Source organism: Pseudoliparis swirei, chromosome 21 (assembly GCF_029220125.1).
Source record: "Pseudoliparis swirei isolate HS2019 ecotype Mariana Trench chromosome 21, NWPU_hadal_v1, whole genome shotgun sequence".
In the NCBI taxonomy this organism is placed as follows: Eukaryota; Metazoa; Chordata; class Actinopteri; order Perciformes; family Liparidae; genus Pseudoliparis; species Pseudoliparis swirei.
In genome coordinates this window covers 17838889-17858292 of record NC_079408.1, presented here as the reverse complement: position 1 = coordinate 17858292, position 19404 = coordinate 17838889, and the positions used below count along the sequence as shown (strand labels likewise).

The 19404-nt window shown below is 51.9% G+C and overlaps 1 protein-coding gene across 5 annotated transcripts in view; it reads left to right on the top strand.

Annotated features, from left to right (window-relative positions):
• map4k2 (mitogen-activated protein kinase kinase kinase kinase 2) overlaps window positions 1-17429 on the top strand; it is a 53208-nt gene extending 35779 nt beyond the window's left edge. For 3 of the 5 annotated variants that reach the window (XM_056442725.1, XM_056442723.1, XM_056442728.1), the window contains 15 exons: window positions 7823-7988; window positions 9552-9718; window positions 9891-9932; window positions 10412-10496; window positions 10598-10677; window positions 11087-11147; window positions 11214-11337; window positions 11410-11474; window positions 11563-11666; window positions 13849-14026; window positions 14100-14168; window positions 14250-14336; window positions 14406-14476; window positions 14554-14609; window positions 15325-17429. In XM_056442725.1, coding sequence (XP_056298700.1) covers window positions 7823-7988; window positions 9552-9718; window positions 9891-9932; window positions 10412-10496; window positions 10598-10677; window positions 11087-11147; window positions 11214-11337; window positions 11410-11474; window positions 11563-11666; window positions 13849-14026; window positions 14100-14168; window positions 14250-14336; window positions 14406-14476; window positions 14554-14609; window positions 15325-15412 — 1443 coding nt within the window. In that variant the 3' untranslated portion in view covers window positions 15413-17429. Of the gene's footprint in view, window positions 1-7822; window positions 7989-9551; window positions 9719-9890; window positions 9933-10411; window positions 10497-10597; window positions 10678-11086; window positions 11148-11213; window positions 11338-11409; window positions 11475-11562; window positions 11667-13848; window positions 14027-14099; window positions 14169-14249; window positions 14337-14405; window positions 14477-14553; window positions 14653-14840 lie in introns of all 5 variants that reach the window. The other 2 variants (XM_056442726.1, XM_056442727.1) reach the window with 2 other exon arrangements.
• The last annotated feature ends 1975 nt before the right edge of the window (window positions 17430-19404 follow it).

Below are 19404 nucleotides of genomic sequence, written 5' to 3'. Positions count from 1 at the left end.
ACACTCCTGTCCACACCTCCTCCACACACTCCTGTCCTACACACTCCTGTCCTACACACTCCTGTCTACACACTCCTGTCCTACACACTCCTGTCTACACACTCCTGTTCTACACACTCCTGTCTACACACTCCTGTCTACACACTCCTGTCTACACACTCCTGTTCTACACACTCCTGTCCTACACACTCCTGTCTACACACTCCTGTTCTACACACTCCTGTCTACACACTCCTGTCTACACACTCCTGTCTACACACTCCTGTCTACACACTCCTGTCTACACACTCCTGTCCTACACACTCCTGTCCTACACACTCCTGTCTACACACTCCTGTCCTACACACTCCTGTTCTACACACTCCTGTCCTACACACTCCTGTTCTACACACTCCTGTCTACACACTCCTGTCTACACACTCCTGTCTACACTCCTGTTCTACACACTCCTGTTCTACACACTCCTGTCTACACACTCCTGTTCTACACACTCCTGTCTACACACTCCTGTTCTACACACTCCTGTCTACACACTCCTGTCTACACACTCCTGTCTACACACTCCTGTCCTACACACTCCTGTTCTACACACTCCTGTCTACACACTCCTGTCTACACACTCCTGTCTACACACTCCTGTTCTACACACTCCTGTTCTACACACTCCTGTCTACACACTCCTGTTCTACACACTCCTGTTCTACACACTCCTGTCTACACACTCCTGTCTACACACTCCTGTCTACACACTCCTGTTCTACACACTCCTGTCTACACACTCCTGTTCTACACACTCCTGTCTACACACTCCTGTTCTACACACTCCTGTTCTACACTCCTGTTCTACACACTCCTGTCTCCTGTCTACACACTCCTGTCCTACACACTCCTGTCTACACACTCCTGTTCTACACACTCCTGTTCTACACACTCCTGTTCTACACACTCCTGTCCTACACACTCCTGTCCTACACACCCTGTTCTACACTCCTGTCCTACACACCCTGTCTACACACTCCTGTCACACACTCCTGTCTACACACTCCTGTCTACACACTCCTGTCCTACACACTCCTGTCCTACACACTCCTGTCCTACACACTCCTGTCTACACACTCCTGTTCTACACACTCCTGTCCTACACACCCCGTGACCCTTCAGACACCATGTGACCCCGTGACCCTTCAGACACCATGTGACCCCGTGACCTTTCAGACACCATGTGACCCCGTGACCCTTCAGACACCATGTGACCCTGTGACCCTTCAGACACCATGTGACCCTGTGACCCTTCAGACACCATGTGACCCCGTGACCTTTCAGACACCATGTGACCCCGTGACCCTTCAGACACCATGTGACCCTGTGACCCTTCAGGCACCATGTGACCCCGTGACCCTTCAGACACCATGTGACCATGTGACCCTTCAGACACCATGTGACCCCGTGACCTTTCAGACACCATGTGACCCTGTGACCCTTCAGACACCATGTGACCCTGTGACCCTTCAGACACCATGTGACCCCGTGACCCTTCAGACACCATGTGACCCTGTGACCTTTCAGACACCATGTGACCCCGTGACCTTTCAGGCACCATGTGACCCCGTGACCCTTCAGGCACCATGTGACCCTATGACCCTTCAGGCACCATGTGACCCTGTGACCCTTCAGGCACCATGTGACCCCGTGACCTTTCAGACACCATGTGACCCCGTGACCTTTCAGGCACCATGTGACCCCGTGACCCTTCAGGCACCATGTGACCCTGTGACCCTTCAGACACCATGTGACCCGTGACCTTTCAGACACCATGTGACCCGTGACCCTTCAGACACCATGTGACCCTGTGACCCTTCAGACACCATGTGACCCTGTGACCCTTCAGACACCATGTGACCCGTGACCCTTCAGACACCATGTGACCCGTGACCCTTCAGACACCATGTGACCCTGTGACCCTTCAGACACCATGTGACCCGTGACCTTTCAGACACCATGTGACCCGTGACCTTTCAGGCACCATGTGACCCGTGACCCTTCAGGCACCATGTGACCCGTGACCCTTCAGACACCATGTGACCCCGTGACCTTTCAGACACCATGTGACCCTGTGACCCTTCAGACACCATGTGACCCGTGACCTTTCAGACACCATGTGACCCTGTGACCCTTCAGACACCATGTGACCCGTGACCCTTCAGACACCATGTGACCCTGTGACCCTTCAGACACCATGTGACCCCGTGACCTTTCAGACACCATGTGACCCTTCAGACACCATGTGACCCTGTGACCCTTCAGGCACCATGTGACCCCGTGACCCTTCAGACACCATGTGACCATGTGACCCTTCAGACACCATGTGACCCGTGACCTTTCAGACACCATGTGACCCTGTGACCCTTCAGACACCATGTGACCCTGTGACCCTTCAGACACCATGTGACCCTGTGACCCTTCAGACACCATGTGACCCTGTGACCTTTCAGACACCATGTGACCCCGTGACCCTTCAGGCACCATGTGACCCCGTGACCCTTCAGGCACCATGTGACCCTGTGACCCTTCAGGCACCATGTGACCCTGTGACCCTTCAGGCACCATGTGACCCCGTGACCTTTCAGACACCATGTGACCCGTGACCTTTCAGGCACCATGTGACCCGTGACCCTTCAGGCACCATGTGACCCTGTGACCCTTCAGACACCATGTGACCCGTGACCTTTCAGACACCATGTGACCCCGTGACCCTTCAGACACCATGTGACCCTGTGACCCTTCAGACACCATGTGACCCTGTGACCCTTCAGACACCATGTGACCCCGTGACCCTTCAGACACCATGTGACCCCGTGACCCTTCAGACACCATGTGACCCCGTGACCTTTCAGACACCATGTGACCCCGTGACCTTTCAGGCACCATGTGACCCCGTGACCCTTCAGGCACCATGTGACCCTGTGACCCTTCAGACACCATGTGACCCCGTGACCTTTCAGACACCATGTGACCCTGTGACCCTTCAGACACCATGTGACCCTGTGACCCTTCAGACACCATGTGACCCCGTGACCTTTCAGACACCATGTGACCCCGTGACCTTTCAGGCACCATGTGACCCCGTGACCCTTCAGGCACCATGTGACCCTGTGACCCTTCAGACACCATGTGACCCCGTGACCTTTCAGACACCATGTGACCCTGTGACCCTTCAGACACCATGTGACCCCGTGACCTTTCAGACACCATGTGACCCGTGACCTTTCAGGCACCATGTGACCCGTGACCCTTCAGGCACCATGTGACCCTGTGACCCTTCAGACACCATGTGACCCCGTGACCTTTCAGGCACCATGTGACCCTGTGACCCTTCAGGCACCATGTGACCCTGTGACCCTTCAGACACCATGTGACCCCGTGACCTTTCAGACACCATGTGACCCTTCAGACACCATGTGACCCTGTGACCCTTCAGACACCATGTGACCCTGTGACCCTTCAGACACCATGTGACCCTGTGACCCTTCAGACACCATGTGACCCCGTGACCTTTCAGACACCATGTGACCCTGTGACCCTTCAGACACCATGTGACCCCGTGACCCTTCAGACACCATGTGACCCCGTGACCCTTCAGACACCATGTGACCCTGTGACCCTTCAGACACCATGTGACCCTGTGACCCTTCAGACACCATGTGACCCCGTGACCCTTCAGACACCATGTGACCCCGTGACCCTTCAGACACCATGTGACCCTGTGACCCTTCAGACACCATGTGACCCCGTGACCTTTCAGACACCATGTGACCCCGTGACCTTTCAGGCACCATGTGACCCGTGACCCTTCAGGCACCATGTGACCCGTGACCCTTCAGACACCATGTGACCCCGTGACCTTTCAGACACCATGTGACCCTGTGACCCTTCAGACACCATGTGACCCGTGACCTTTCAGACACCATGTGACCCTGTGACCCTTCAGACACCATGTGACCCGTGACCCTTCAGACACCATGTGACCCTGTGACCCTTCAGACACCATGTGACCCCGTGACCTTTCAGACACCATGTGACCCCGTGACCCTTCAGACACCATGTGACCCTGTGACCCTTCAGGCACCATGTGACCCTGTGACCCTTCAGACACCATGTGACCCCGTGACCTTTCAGACACCATGTGACCCTGTGACCCTTCAGACACCATGTGACCCCGTGACCCTTCAGACACCATGTGACCCTGTGACCCTTCAGACACCATGTGACCCCGTGACCTTTCAGACACCATGTGACCCCGTGACCCTTCAGACACCATGTGACCCCGTGACCCTTCAGACACCATGTGACCATGTGACCCTTCAGACACCATGTGACCCCGTGACCTTTCAGACACCATGTGACCCTGTGACCCTTCAGACACCATGTGACCCTGTGACCCTTCAGACACCATGTGACCCTGTGACCCTTCAGACACCATGTGACCCTGTGACCCTTCAGACACCATGTGACCCCGTGACCCTTCAGACACCATGTGACCCCGTGACCCTTCAGACACCATGTGACCCTGTGACCCTTCAGACACCATGTGACCCCGTGACCTTTCAGACACCATGTGACCCCGTGACCTTTCAGGCACCATGTGACCCCGTGACCCTTCAGGCACCATGTGACCCCGTGACCCTTCAGACACCATGTGACCCCGTGACCTTTCAGACACCATGTGACCCTGTGACCCTTCAGACACCATGTGACCCCGTGACCTTTCAGACACCATGTGACCCTGTGACCCTTCAGACACCATGTGACCCCGTGACCCTTCAGACACCATGTGACCCTGTGACCCTTCAGACACCATGTGACCCCGTGACCTTTCAGACACCATGTGACCCCGTGACCCTTCAGACACCATGTGACCCTGTGACCCTTCAGGCACCATGTGACCCCGTGACCCTTCAGACACCATGTGACCATGTGACCCTTCAGACACCATGTGACCCCGTGACCTTTCAGACACCATGTGACCCTGTGACCCTTCAGACACCATGTGACCCTGTGACCCTTCAGACACCATGTGACCCTGTGACCCTTCAGACACCATGTGACCCTGTGACCTTTCAGACACCATGTGACCCCGTGACCTTTCAGGCACCATGTGACCCCGTGACCCTTCAGGCACCATGTGACCCTGTGACCCTTCAGGCACCATGTGACCCTGTGACCCTTCAGGCACCATGTGACCCCGTGACCTTTCAGACACCATGTGACCCCGTGACCTTTCAGGCACCATGTGACCCCGTGACCCTTCAGGCACCATGTGACCCTGTGACCCTTCAGACACCATGTGACCCCGTGACCTTTCAGACACCATGTGACCCCGTGACCCTTCAGACACCATGTGACCCTGTGACCCTTCAGACACCATGTGACCCTGTGACCCTTCAGACACCATGTGACCCCGTGACCCTTCAGACACCATGTGACCCCGTGACCCTTCAGACACCATGTGACCCTGTGACCCTTCAGACACCATGTGACCCCGTGACCTTTCAGACACCATGTGACCCCGTGACCTTTCAGGCACCATGTGACCCCGTGACCCTTCAGGCACCATGTGACCCTGTGACCCTTCAGACACCATGTGACCCCGTGACCTTTCAGACACCATGTGACCCTGTGACCCTTCAGACACCATGTGACCCTGTGACCCTTCAGACACCATGTGACCCCGTGACCTTTCAGACACCATGTGACCCCGTGACCTTTCAGGCACCATGTGACCCCGTGACCCTTCAGGCACCCTGTGACCCTTCAGACACCATGTGACCCCGTGACCTTTCAGACACCATGTGACCCTGTGACCCTTCAGACACCATGTGACCCCGTGACCTTTCAGACACCATGTGACCCCGTGACCTTTCAGGCACCATGTGACCCCGTGACCCTTCAGGCACCATGTGACCCTGTGACCCTTCAGACACCATGTGACCCCGTGACCTTTCAGGCACCATGTGACCCTGTGACCCTTCAGGCACCATGTGACCCTGTGACCCTTCAGACACCATGTGACCCCGTGACCTTTCAGACACCATGTGACCCCGTGACCCTTCAGACACCATGTGACCCTGTGACCCTTCAGACACCATGTGACCCTGTGACCCTTCAGACACCATGTGACCCCGTGACCCTTCAGACACCATGTGACCCTGTGACCCTTCAGACACCATGTGACCCCGTGACCCTTCAGACACCATGTGACCCTGTGACCCTTCAGACACCATGTGACCCCGTGACCCTTCAGACACCCTGTGACCCCGTGACCCTTCAGACACCATGTGACCCCGTGACCCTTCAGACACCATGTGACCATGTGACCCCGTGACCCTTCAGACACCATGTGACCCCGTGACCCTTCAGACACCATGTGACCCCGTGACCCTTCAGACACCATGTGACCCCGTGACCCTTCAGACACCATGTGACCCCGTGACCCTTCAGACACCATGTGACCCCGTGACCCTTCAGACACCATGTGACCCTGTGACCCTTCAGACACCATGTGACCCCGTGACCCTTCAGACACCCTGTGACCCCGTGACCCTTCAGACACCATGTGACCCCGTGACCCTTCAGACACCATGTGACCCTGTGGCCCTTCAGACACCATGTGACCCCGTGACCCTTCAGACACCATGTGACCCCGTGACCCTTCAGACACCATGTGACCCTGTGACCCTTCAGACACCATGTGACCCTGTGACCCTTCAGACACCATGTGACCCCGTGACCTTTCAGACACCATGTGACCCCGTGACCCTTCAGACACCATGTGACCCTGTGACCCTTCAGACACCATGTGACCCCGTGACCCTTCAGACACCATGTGACCCCGTGACCCTTCAGACACCATGTGACCCTGTGGCCCTTCAGACACCATGTGACCCCGTGACCCTTCAGACACCATGTGACCCCGTGACCCTTCAGACACCATGTGACCCCGTGACCCTTCAGACACCATGTGACCCTGTGACCCTTCAGACACCATGTGACCCCGTGACCTTTCAGACACCATGTGACCCCGTGACCTTTCAGACACCATGTGACCCCGTGACCTTTCAGACACCATGTGACCCCGTGACCTTTCAGACACCATGTGACCCCGTGACCCTTCAGACACCATGTGACCCCGTGACCCTTCAGACACCATGTGACCCCGTGACCTCTCAGACACCATGTGACCCTGTGACCCTTCAGGCACCATGTGACCCCGTGACCCTTCAGGCACCATGTGACCCCGTGACCTTTCAGACACCATGTGACCCCGTGACCTTTCAGACACCATGTGACCCCGTGACCTTTCAGACACCATGTGACCCCGTGACCCTTCAGACACCATGTGACCCCGTGACCCTTCAGACACCATGTGACCCCGTGACCTTTCAGACACCATGTGACCCCGTGACCCTTCAGACACCATGTGACCCTGTGACCCTTCAGGCACCATGTGACCCCGTGACCTTTCAGACACCATGTGACCCCGTGACCCTTCAGGCACCATGTGACCCCGTGACCCTTCAGACACCATGTGACCCCGTGACCCTTCAGACACCATGTGACCCTGTGACCCTTCAGACACCATGTGACCCTGTGACCCTTCAGACACCATGTGACCCCGTGACCTTTCAGACACCATGTGACCCCGTGACCTTTCAGACACCATGTGACCCCGTGACCCTTCAGACACCATGTGACCCTGTGACCCTTCAGGCACCATGTGACCCCGTGACCTTTCAGACTGACTCATGTCCTTGCTGATGTCCAGGGGGCCAGGAGGAGTGGAGTATTCAGCCCGTCCACCGCGTCGCTGCCGGCCTTCAGCTGCTTGACCCCCAACACAGAGGACAGGGACCCCACGCTGAGACCCAGCTGCACCCTGGGCCCCGACGCCGCCGTGCCCTCTGACCCCAACTCCACAGCAGGTACCACAGGTACACAACAACTTGTCGTGCTGTTCTGTCACTTTAAGGCGAGTGGAGGTCCTCAGGGTGACGCGTAGTGAACACATGTCGGATCACTGTCACCAGAGGAGGTAACAACATGGTCGGGTGTCTGTGGCGACCATCCCGGTACATTTTAGAAGCATGACACAGAAAGGAAGTGTGATCTCAAAACACGCCTCTCTTTGACCTTTGACCTTTGTAACTTTCCTGAGTCCTCAACCAGCACAGGGACAACCGAGTAGGGCTGGATATCGTTTAGAAGTGATGTTGCCAATACCAATATTGAAGGGGTGACTGTGGGTCAGTGGTTAGCAGGTCAGTCTTTCAATCAGGAGGTTGGTGGTTCAACTCCCGCCACAGTCATTGTGCTCTTGAGCAAAACACTCAACCCTGAACTGCTCCCTGTAGCTGTGTCTACGGTGAATGATTATAGTGCATCGCTTTGGATAAAAGCGTCAGCTAAATGACATGTAATGAAATGTAATCGCACGTTGCATTACATGAAAGAAGGCTTGTGATTGGCTAAGAGCAAAAGCAGACGGATAGTTTCAAGTTTCAAGTTTCAAGTTTTTATTGTCACATCCCCTTTTATACAAGTATAATCGGTTCGTGAAATTCTTATGTGCAAAACACCCGACAGCAGTAGCAAAAAAAGAATAAGAATGAGAATAAACTATACAATATCCACACACAAAAAAGAAGAAAGTATTAACAATATATATATAAAACAGTGTAATAGAATATACATCATGACAATATATATATATAAAACAATGTAATAAAATATACTTTTGAGACTATATATATATATATATATATATATACATATATATATATACAATATATATATATATAAACAATGTAATAAAATATACACCATGGCCATAGATATTCACAGAATATGTTCTGGTGTGTAGTGTTAATGGGGTCCTTCTTGTTCAGCAGCCTGATGGCCTGACTGAAGAAGCTGTCCCTCAGTCAGTTGTTTGATCGGCACTTGATACTGCGGTATCGCCTGCCTGACGGTAGAAGGTGAACAGTTTGTGGCGGGTGGTTATTGTCTTTCAGCATTGGCCCTGGCCACGCCTTGGTGTATATGTCCATATGGGATGGAGGAAGCTCACCTCCAACGATGTACTGTGCCGACCGCCACCACCTCTGTAGTGCCCTACGCGCTCCAGGGCGGTGCAGTTTCCGTACCAGACGGTGATGCAACCTGTCAGAACACTCTCGATGGTACTGGTGTAGAATGTTCTGAGGATGCGGGGGGCCATGTTGAATTTCCTCAGTCGCCTAAGGAAATACAGGCGTTGTTGGGCCCTTTTCACCACGTGAGTGGTGTGCGTGGTCCATGTGAGGTCCTCGGAGATGTGCACGCCGAGGAACTTGAAGCTGCTGACCCTCTCTACTGCAACTCCGTCTATGGAGATGGGGGTGTGCTCTCCTCTCCGCTTCCTGTAGTCCACGAATGACTTCTAGGATTGATTGTAGTTCTACTATAGAGTTATTTTGGTTGAAGCTCTGAGACGTAGACTTCCCCTTCCTCTCAAGTGCTGGCCAGGTGCTCGGCCACGCAGGACATCAGCCAGCGCGGCGGCCTGCAGGCGGCGGACACCGCGGCAACGGAGAAGAGGAAGGGCGCCACCGTCTGCTCCCCGAAGAGAGAGACGCCGCTTTCGCCCGAATGGAGCACGCTGAGGAAGAAGGGCGAGGACGCTGTGAGTGAAGCCGAGCGTCCGTCTCTCACGTGGACGAGCTCGTGTGATTTGCTCACATAATGACGTCCTAATGTCCGTCTGATGGGGTTGAATCATGCAACCACACGATGTTGACTTGTGATGTACAGTTGTTATCACCCTGTGTTTTATGTGTAACCTTTGACCTTTCTAGAGGGCGGATTGTCATGGACTTCCTCCGACCCCTCAAGTCCATGTAAGTGTGAAATCTAACCGCATGTGACCCACGATGAAGCCCTGACCACGACCTCGTTCAGCGTCCTCGCATGGCGAGATCCAAGCTGCACTGGGATCTCACTCCAGCTCATGTTTATTTATTTTTCTCGCGGATCCATTCCATCACGTGTGTGTGTGTGTGTGTGTGTGTGTGTGTGTGTGTGTGTGTGTGTGTGTGTGTGTGTGTGTGTGTGTGTGTGTGTGTGTGTGTGTGTGTGTGTGTGTGTGTGTGTGTGTGTGTGTGTGTGTGTGTGTCTTGCTTCATACGCATTCCCACGTGCAGTCGGTGTCTTTGGGCGCTCAGGGTCTGCTTGCTGTGTTTCAGGCGCCATGTGTTCAGTAACATGGTGCCCCCGTTGACCACCTGACATAACGTGGTCATTGTCGTGGCGCTCCTGTTAGAATGGAGGTCCCCTCAGCCGTGTCGGCCCGGTGCTGAATCAGTTGTTGACTCTGCAGATGGGAGCCTGCTTCTCCAAAGTCTTCAACGGCTGTCCCCTTCAGGTCCACTGTGCCGTCACATGGGTCCTACCCAAGACCAGAGGTGAGCAGTCATGTCTCCTCCAGGGACAAGAGCTCCACATGTCCATCCTGGGCCTCTGTGTGCTGTGATGCAGGAAACATCTGTCCATGTTCCCTTCTTAGATCAGTACCTTATCCTGGGGGCGGAGGAGGGCATCTACACCCTGAACCTGAATGAACTTCACGAGGACACGCTGGAGAAGGTGGGGAAAGGGGCGGGACGTGTATCTACCATTGTTCCACCGTCCTCTCTGCTGGGTCCGGTTATCAGGGAGTCTGAGGACATCAGCCAACGAGGCCCGTCCCAAACCGGACAGGATTCACACTGATATTGACAAATGATGTTCGGGGTCGGGTTTGGCCGACCTGAAGCGGTGCTTCGCTTTCTTTTTAGGGAGAATAAAGTGTGTTGGGCTTCTTGAGTTTGTTGTTTCCATGTCTGTGGCTGCGGTTCTGTTGGCACTGGGTTGGTTTGCAGCCGAGGACGAGCTGCCAACGCCTCCAAGTCTGAGGCCACAGCTCTGTCAGAAAACAGGTGGTCTGGGAGTGAGCTGATGACACATGCATCTCGAGTTCTAGAGATATGAACTGAGCTGCATCGTGTGTCCCCAGCTGCTGCCTCAGCGGTGCACGTGGCTGTACGTGATGAACAACGTGCTGATGTCCGTCTCAGGTAACACGCCTCTTCCCGGCGGCGCTGCTGCGCGTCGTCTCTCTGCTCACCACGTGTCGCCCACAGGGAAGTCCTCCCAGCTGTACGGCCACAGCCTGGCCGCCCTGTTTGAGCAGAGAGGACACCTGCACAGGAAGCACGGCAGCCTGTCGCTCGGCACCAGCCGCTTCACCGAGCGGATCGGCTCCAGGTGGGACACGGTGCTTCCACGAGGCGGCGTCAAAGTCCGATGTGTTCACTGAACTGCGTGTTCTCTCTCTAGACACAGAAAGTTTGCCACGTCTGTGAAGATCCCCGACACGAAAGGCTGCAGGAGATGTAGTTTAGGTAGGTGGAGCCCACTCTGCACGCTGTGTGGGTCCAGTGATGACGACCACACACTTACCACCCCTCTCTCTCTCTCTCTCTCTCTCAGCACGAAACCCGTACACAGACAGCACATTTCTCTGTGGGGCGGTTCCGTCCGGCCTGGTTCTTCTTCTGTGGTATGAGCCTCTGCAGAAGTTCATGCACCTAAAGGTTCGTACATGCAAGTGTAAAGGCAATAGATGTCATGTGTACAGAAGGACAGATTTAGAGTTAAAATACATTCAATGAATGTGACAGAGTGTATGAATAGTTCATAGTAGGCATATTCCACGATGGAGACCTCCATGATCCATCAGGCAGATGGCGGTGGGGAGGAGGAGTGGGCGGAGTCTCAACAGTGGGCGGAGTCTCAACAGGACAGTGGCGTAGTCAGGAGCAGGAATTCCACGGCCCAGACCTCGATGATCCATCAGCAGATAGGATCTATGCCGTCTCATAGGGTCCGATGACCCCATGAGACGTGAAGTCAAAAGGACTCGGGAGAAAGCAGAGTTAGTAACGTGTGATTGAGAGATGAAAATTCATCCTAAGGAGAGAAAAAGAGGAGATAGGTGCTCAGTGCATCCTAACGTCCCCAGCAGCTATAAGCCTATAGCAGCATATCAAGGGGCTGGACCAGGTGAACCTGATTCAGCCCTAACTATAAGCTCTGTCAAAGAGGAAAGTCTTCAGTCTACTCTTAAACGAGGTGACTGTGTCTGCCTTCCGGACTGAAGGTGGAAGCTGGTTCCATAAAAGAGGAGCTTGATAACTAAAGGCTCTGGCTCCCATTCTACTTTTTAAGACTCTAGGAACTACAAGTAGTCCCGCATTTAGTGAGCGTAGCTCTCTAGTGGGGCAATATGGTACTACAAGCTCCTTAAGATATGATGGTGCATCACCAATCAAGGCTTTGTACGTTAAGAGAAGAATTTTAAAAATGATTCTTGATTTTACTGGGAGCCAGTGCAGAGCAGCTAGTGCAGGAGTGATGTGATCTCTGTTCTTAGTTTTAGTGAGAACACGAGCTGCAGCATTCTGGATCAACTGGAGGGGCCTAAGAGACTTACAGAGCAGCCTGATAATAAGGAGTTGACTATAGAGACTTATAGAGCAGCCTGATAATAAGGAGTTGACCTAAGAGACTTATAGAGCAGCCTGATAATAAGGAGTTGACCTAAGAGACTTATAGAGCAGCCTGATAATAACGAGTTGACCTAAGAGACTTATTAGAGCAGCCTGATAATTAGGAGTTGACCTAAGAGACTTATAGAGCAGCCTGATAATAACGAGTTGACCTAAGAGACTTATTAGAGCAGCCTGATAATAAGGAGTTGCAGTAATCCAGTCTAGAAGTAACGAACGCGTGGACCAATTTTTCTGCATCTTTTTGAGACAAGATGTGCCTGATTTTTGAAATATTACGTAGATGAAAGAATGCAGTCCTTGAGATTTGCTTTACGTGGGAGTTAAAGGACAAGTCCCGATCAAAGATAACGCCAAGATTCTTTACAGTGGTGTTGGATGCTAGGGCAATGCCATCTACAGAAACCACATCACCAGATAATTGATCTCTGAGGTGCTCAGGGCCGATTAAAATTACTTCGGTTTTGTCTGAGTTTAACATCAAGAAGTTGCAGGTCATCCATGTTTTTATGTCTTTAAGACATGCTTGAATTTTACTGAGCTGGTTGGACTCCTCTGGTTTTATCGGTAGATATAGTTGAGTATCATCTGCATAAGATAAGATATATACTTTATTAATCCCCAAGGGGAAATTAGTTCTCTGCATTTAATCCTTAGTTATTAAGGAGCAGTGGGCTGCAGTGATGCGCCCGGGAAGCAACTGGGGGTTCAGTGCCTTGCTCAAGGACACTTCGACTTGCTACTAATGGGGAGAGCCGGGATCGAACCGACAACCTTGGGGTTGCAGGACGACCCCTTACCCCACTGAGCTACAGCCGCCCCTACGATAACAACGCATCAGTGAGATAATGACTCCTCTGGTTGTATAGAAGTCTATATAATGACTCTACTTCTCTTGATGTATTCCCTCAGTAAACATTGTAAACATGAGTTTATGTCTCTCTAGTTTCACATCCACTCCGTATGAATTGATTCCTCGTCAAACATTGACTGCGAGTCCCACGGTGTCACACACACACACACACACACACACACACACACACACACACACACACACACACACACACACACACACACACACACACACACACACACACACACACACACACACACACACACACACACACACACACACACACACACACACACACACACACACACACACACACCCTGATGGTAGCATGTACTCTGACTCGTGGCCCCGCAGCACATCGCCCTGAGGCTGCCGGACTCTCTGCCCATATTCGAGCTGCTGGTGCTGGTGTCGGACGAGTTCCCTCAGCTGTGCGTCGGGGTGAGGGACCTCAGCAACGGGAAGCAGCCAATCAGCGAACAGCTGCAGTTTGATATCATAGAGCTGAACAGCTCGCCGACCTCAGCACCAGGTAGGACGCACCGCTTCCTCCCCGCCACGCTCCCGGAGCGTCTCTACGCTTCACTCAACCCTCTGCTCTGCAGACAGCGGGGCGCTGGGGGCGGTGCAGGTGACCCAGATGGACCGGGACACCGTGCTCATCGCGTTGGAACGTAAGTAACCTCGACGTGTTCCGCATCCTGCAGCCGCCTTCTCACGGCCGACTCCTAACGAGCCGCATCTCGACGCTACAGAAACGGTGAAGATCGTGAACCTGCGAGGGCTTCCGTCCACAGAGCTGGCCGCAGAGATGGCGTTCGGCTTCCCCATCGAGGCTCTAGGTGAGAACACGATGGTGTGATGAGCTCATGGGGGGGGGGGACAGTTGAGTGACGCCACGTGTCCGTCAGTCTGCTTACAGGACAGCGTGCTGGCGTTCTGGAAGCACGGCCTCAAGGGGAGGAGTTTCCAGTCCAACGAGGTGACTGGCGGCGTGATGATGGCGTTGTGTGCCGGGCAGACCTTCACTCCTCAACTCATTTCATTCTTTATTTGCAGGTGACGCAAGAAATTACAGATCCGAGTCGAGCGTTCCGAGTCTTGGGAACCAACCGGTACATTTACTGACTCTCTGCTTCTTCACTGAATCAACACTAGGCACACACACACACACACACACACACACACTTACTGTAAATATTGTGTTGTTTTTTTATTTTTGTAAATAGTGTGTACTTGTTGCCCTTGCACATTCCTGCTGAGCATTGCCACTTTCATTTCACTGCACACCCTGTGTGTGTATGTGACAAATAAAACATCTTGAATCTTGAATCTTGAAACACTAGTCGTTAAAGCGATCTAAAAGAGAGGCCTCCCTGAGATGTAGCGGAATGAATAGAAGTAGAAGTAAAGATAAGATGGAGAGGTTTCTATTGTCATTGTTGTTATACAACAGAATGTTTCCTTTGAAATGGGAGTAAGTGAGTTCAAGGTTCTCAGTCGTGGTGTTCATGATGACAGCAGTTGCAGCGTTGGTAGATAACAGTAGTGCTGGTATGAAAGGGAGCGGCAGTGTGTGAAGAGGGAATGTTATTACTAGTCGAGGTGTCACCGGCCACAGAGGATAACGTGATGACACTTCACTGTCACAGGCACACGGCTACCTCGTGGTAGTTCTACCTCATTGAGAAGGTGATGTCATTTCCTCTTTTAAAACTATGATTGTAAGATGTATTTATTGACAGAGCCCTTAAGTCCCAGGTCCAGATGCCTGAGCTCAGGCGGCGGGCCGGCTGTCTTCTTGTGTCTGAGTGTGGTGGCTTTGCACAGGGACATCGTCCTCCAGAGCACGCCGACCGCCGAGCCCGCGGCCCCCAGCAACCTGTACCTCCTGACCGGGCACGAGAGCAGCTACTGAGGGAGCAGGCCTCTCCCGTTGTGGCGGAACGCCCCGAGCTGCAGCCGACCGGCCGAGGAGAGACTCGTCTCCAACTCTTACGTCCGATGATTGAAGCTGCAACAGATTAAGATGTTCATGTCAAAGCAAAAGTCTCCCAGCTTAAATCCCAGTGGACTGCTGCAGGGAGCCCAGTTCCACTCATGGAGGTCTGCTGCAGCCCGACGGGAGAAGAGAAGTGCTCATAGTATCTGCTGTTCACCGCTCACTGCTGCCTGTCACTGGAACCAGGACATCTAGTCGAATGGGAGGAACCGAGTGTGATTGGCTGAGACTGTCTGTCCATCAGTCACGTGAATCCACTCAAAGAGCTCTGTGAAGGAAGTGAGAGATATTTGTTTTCCATTGGTTGAACTGCAGCTTCACCACTCAACCACAGGGGGTCGCCCTAGAAGCACATCGGTCTCCACACAATACTGCTGCGTAGTTAACCCTTTCACTCTTTCACGTCCATTAACCGTGACAGTCTCTGAGTGTATCGAAGTCACAGTGACACGTGATACAGGAGCAACGTCTGGGGCTCGTTGAAAATGTGTCTCATGACACGAATGCTGCAAAGCTGTGATCACGTAAATCCTTCACAGCATTGTCCCATGGGACCTGAACGCAGCATCGATGTCGCCCTACGGAAAGTGATGAGGGCCACATGTGAAAGGTCAATCTGAGTTTAAAGTGAGTTACCCTTCTATCCATTTGGTAGAGCTGTCCCAGTGTGTAGTGGGAGCTATTATACAGTAGACTAAATGTATCCCACAATGCATCACGAACAGTAGTCACTAACCAGGCACTATAAATAACATGGAGCATCGTCTCTGATGAAGGAAGAATGTGGAGAGGAAAGAAAGCAGCACAAACCTCCACAAAGCATTCAGTTTATTAAATACGCATAGGACCCCAGTAAGGATCAACACCTGGAGGGCACACGCTTTACTTTTTACGTTCTTACCTTTCACAATAAAAGCCCGAGACATATACGCTGCATTACTGCCTACCAAGAGGCAACTCAACAGAAAACGCTGAGAATGTTGTTTTTCTCACCAGTTCGAGGCCTGTATTTGATATGGATGGTTCACCAGCAGTTCAATTACATAATCAACAGGGCAAAGAAAATGACCCAAGTACGCAACAGCTCAGGAATGGAGGTCAAAGGTCAAGGTAACTCTCAGCGGTCCCATGCGTGCGATGTCTCTGGAACGCCTGTCACAAACATCCACCTGGACTCCAGGATGAAATGATTCTAAGTTGAGGTCAAAGGTCACTGACCTCTCTGTGTCCCTCCTCCGTCTGCTTTATTATTAATTCAACCTCAACTTAGGCTGAATGCACGTTTGATTCCTCGAGGTGCCATAGGAACAACGCAATTAAAATGTACTACTTGACTAAAACCTAAATTCCACTACATTAGAGTTTTGTGTGTAATGATATTTGTTATTTATGGAAAGGAAACTGTACAAGTACAACTCTCCTTTCCCTGAGAGATACTCGAAAGACATAATATGCATATGGCTATTTGTTTTTTAGGTTGTTTTTATTGTCATTGTGTATACATTTGAAGTATATGGGGTGGCTATAGCTCAGTGGGGTAAGGGGGTCGTCCTGCAACCCCAAGGTTGTCGGTTCGATCCCCGCTCTCCCCATTAGTTGCCAGTCGAAGTGTCCTTGAGCAAGGCACTGAACCCCCAGTTGCTTCCCGGGCGCATCACTGCAGCCCACTGCTCCTTAATAACTAAGGATGGGTTAAATGCAGAGAACTAATTTCCCCTTGGGGATTAATAAAGTATATATCTATCATCTTATCCATATAACATATATAGCAATACATTATGCCTTCATGCTATGGAAGGGTTGTAATATGCTAAATAAAGATTTTAATATCCTTTCAAGCTGAAGCAGATGTGTCATTGTTGTTAAAGATTCACATGTAGCCTCAACAGAGGTTTTATCTGTTAGAATAAAGTCTGCTCAAACATGTATTTTACATTTCCTAACGTAGGATGTTTTATTTTGTCTGTGTGCTTGACAATTGTTTGATTACACGTGAGGATATCTTTATTACAGCCTTTGTAAAAGTAATATTTACTGTTTTGTACATCAAAAGCGAACACAAAGTATAACTCAAAAGAAAAAAAAGTATTATACTTTAAACATCTTTTATTCTTACACGTCTGTAAGAACGCATCATCTCACTCTTCCGGTAAGCTCCGGTTGCTCAGCAGCGAGCATGACTTCTTCTTCTCCCCCTCCCGCTCCTCTTGCTCAGTGTGTCTCATGTATAGTTCTCCCTCTGCCTCCCTTAATGAGAACGATACATGCAACAAGTGTAGTTCATGTGCAGGTTGGAGGCAGGTCTAAGTGGGTTAGATGCACGGCTCCGCGCTATCGAAGCTCAGACAGCTATGCTAGTTAGCCCGCCCTCTCCCGTAGCCGGCGCGGAGCTACAGTCAGCTGATAGCATGGACGGATTAAGAAACCATGGACCCCTGGGCCTGGACGTGTCAAGGCCCCCCCCCCCGCAAAAATAAAAATAAAATAATACTTTTTTTTTTAACATCGCTAACAAAACAGTCCGTATGGAACAACGATACCGGAGCTGAGCAGACAACATAACGCAAATTATATGACCATGACATGAATGACTTAAGCCTAGCATATACCGGCTATGGCGCATCGTGTCATATCATCATATCAATACAAAGTTAATAACAGCGACTTCACGCAGAGGCTCTGGCTTAGGGGCCCCCTGAGCTCATGGGCCCCTGGTGCCGGTAGGCTCGTTCGGTAATCCATCCCTCAGTAGGACTATTGGGGCCCTGTTACTGACATGAATGACTTAAGCCTAGCATATACCGGCTACGGCGCATCGTGTCATATCATCATATTCATATCAATACAATGTTAATCACAGCGACGTCACGCGCGGAGGCTCTGGTTTAGGGGCCCCCTGAGCTCATGGGCCCCTGGGCCCGGTAGGCCCGTTGGTTAATCCATCCCTGGCTGCTAGCTGTTCTCCGGTGGTGCCCGATCAGCCGGGATCGTGGGTAACTGTTCGCAGGAGTAGTAAGTCTACACAGAAGCCCGCTGTGCACCGACCACTTCACGTTTCCAACCGGTTTCCCCTGCTCAGCAACACACCCGCTGAGGAACACACCCTGGTTATCGGGAGCTCGATAGTCAGGAACGTGACAATAGCGAAGCCGCGGACCAGAGTCGTGTGCCTCCCGGGGGCCAGAGCGGGCGACGTGGAGTCTTGTTTGAAACTGCTGGCTAAGGACAAGCGGAGATACAGTCAGATTGTAATACACGCGGTGGTAATGGCCGAGCCCGTCGGTCGGTAGTCACTAAAATTATTGTGGAATCCGTGTGTGCTTATGCCAAGACGTTGTCGGACACCGTAATTTTCTCTGGCCCTCTCCCAAATTTGCAGACAGACGAATTGTTTAGTCGAATGTCGTCTTTCAACCGCTGGCTGTCGAGGTGGTGCCCAGCGAATAATGTGGGCTACGTAGACAACTGGAAGACTTTCTGGGTAAAACCTGATCTGATGAGGAGGCGGCATTCATCCCACGTTGGACGGAGCGTCTCATTTCTGCAAACATGACCAAGTTGATCAACGGACAGCCATATCTGTGACAACGCAGGGTTGATGTCATAACGCAGAAACAGAGTCGCCCTGTCATCACTGTCACCCAGTGTCCCCATAGCACATCCCCTGGGGCCTCCCTCTCACCCAGTCCCTCCCAGAGCTCCATAGAGACTGTGTCTGTCCCACGGCCACTTAAACTTAAATTAATTATATCAAAAGAAAGCAGAAGAGGAGTCGTACACAATAACCTTATACAAGTTAACACCATTATTTCAGCAGTGCAACAAAACAGGACTATTAAATGTGGTCTCCTAAATATTAGATCTCTGTCATCTAAAGCTGTGTTACTAAATGATTTAATATCAGATAA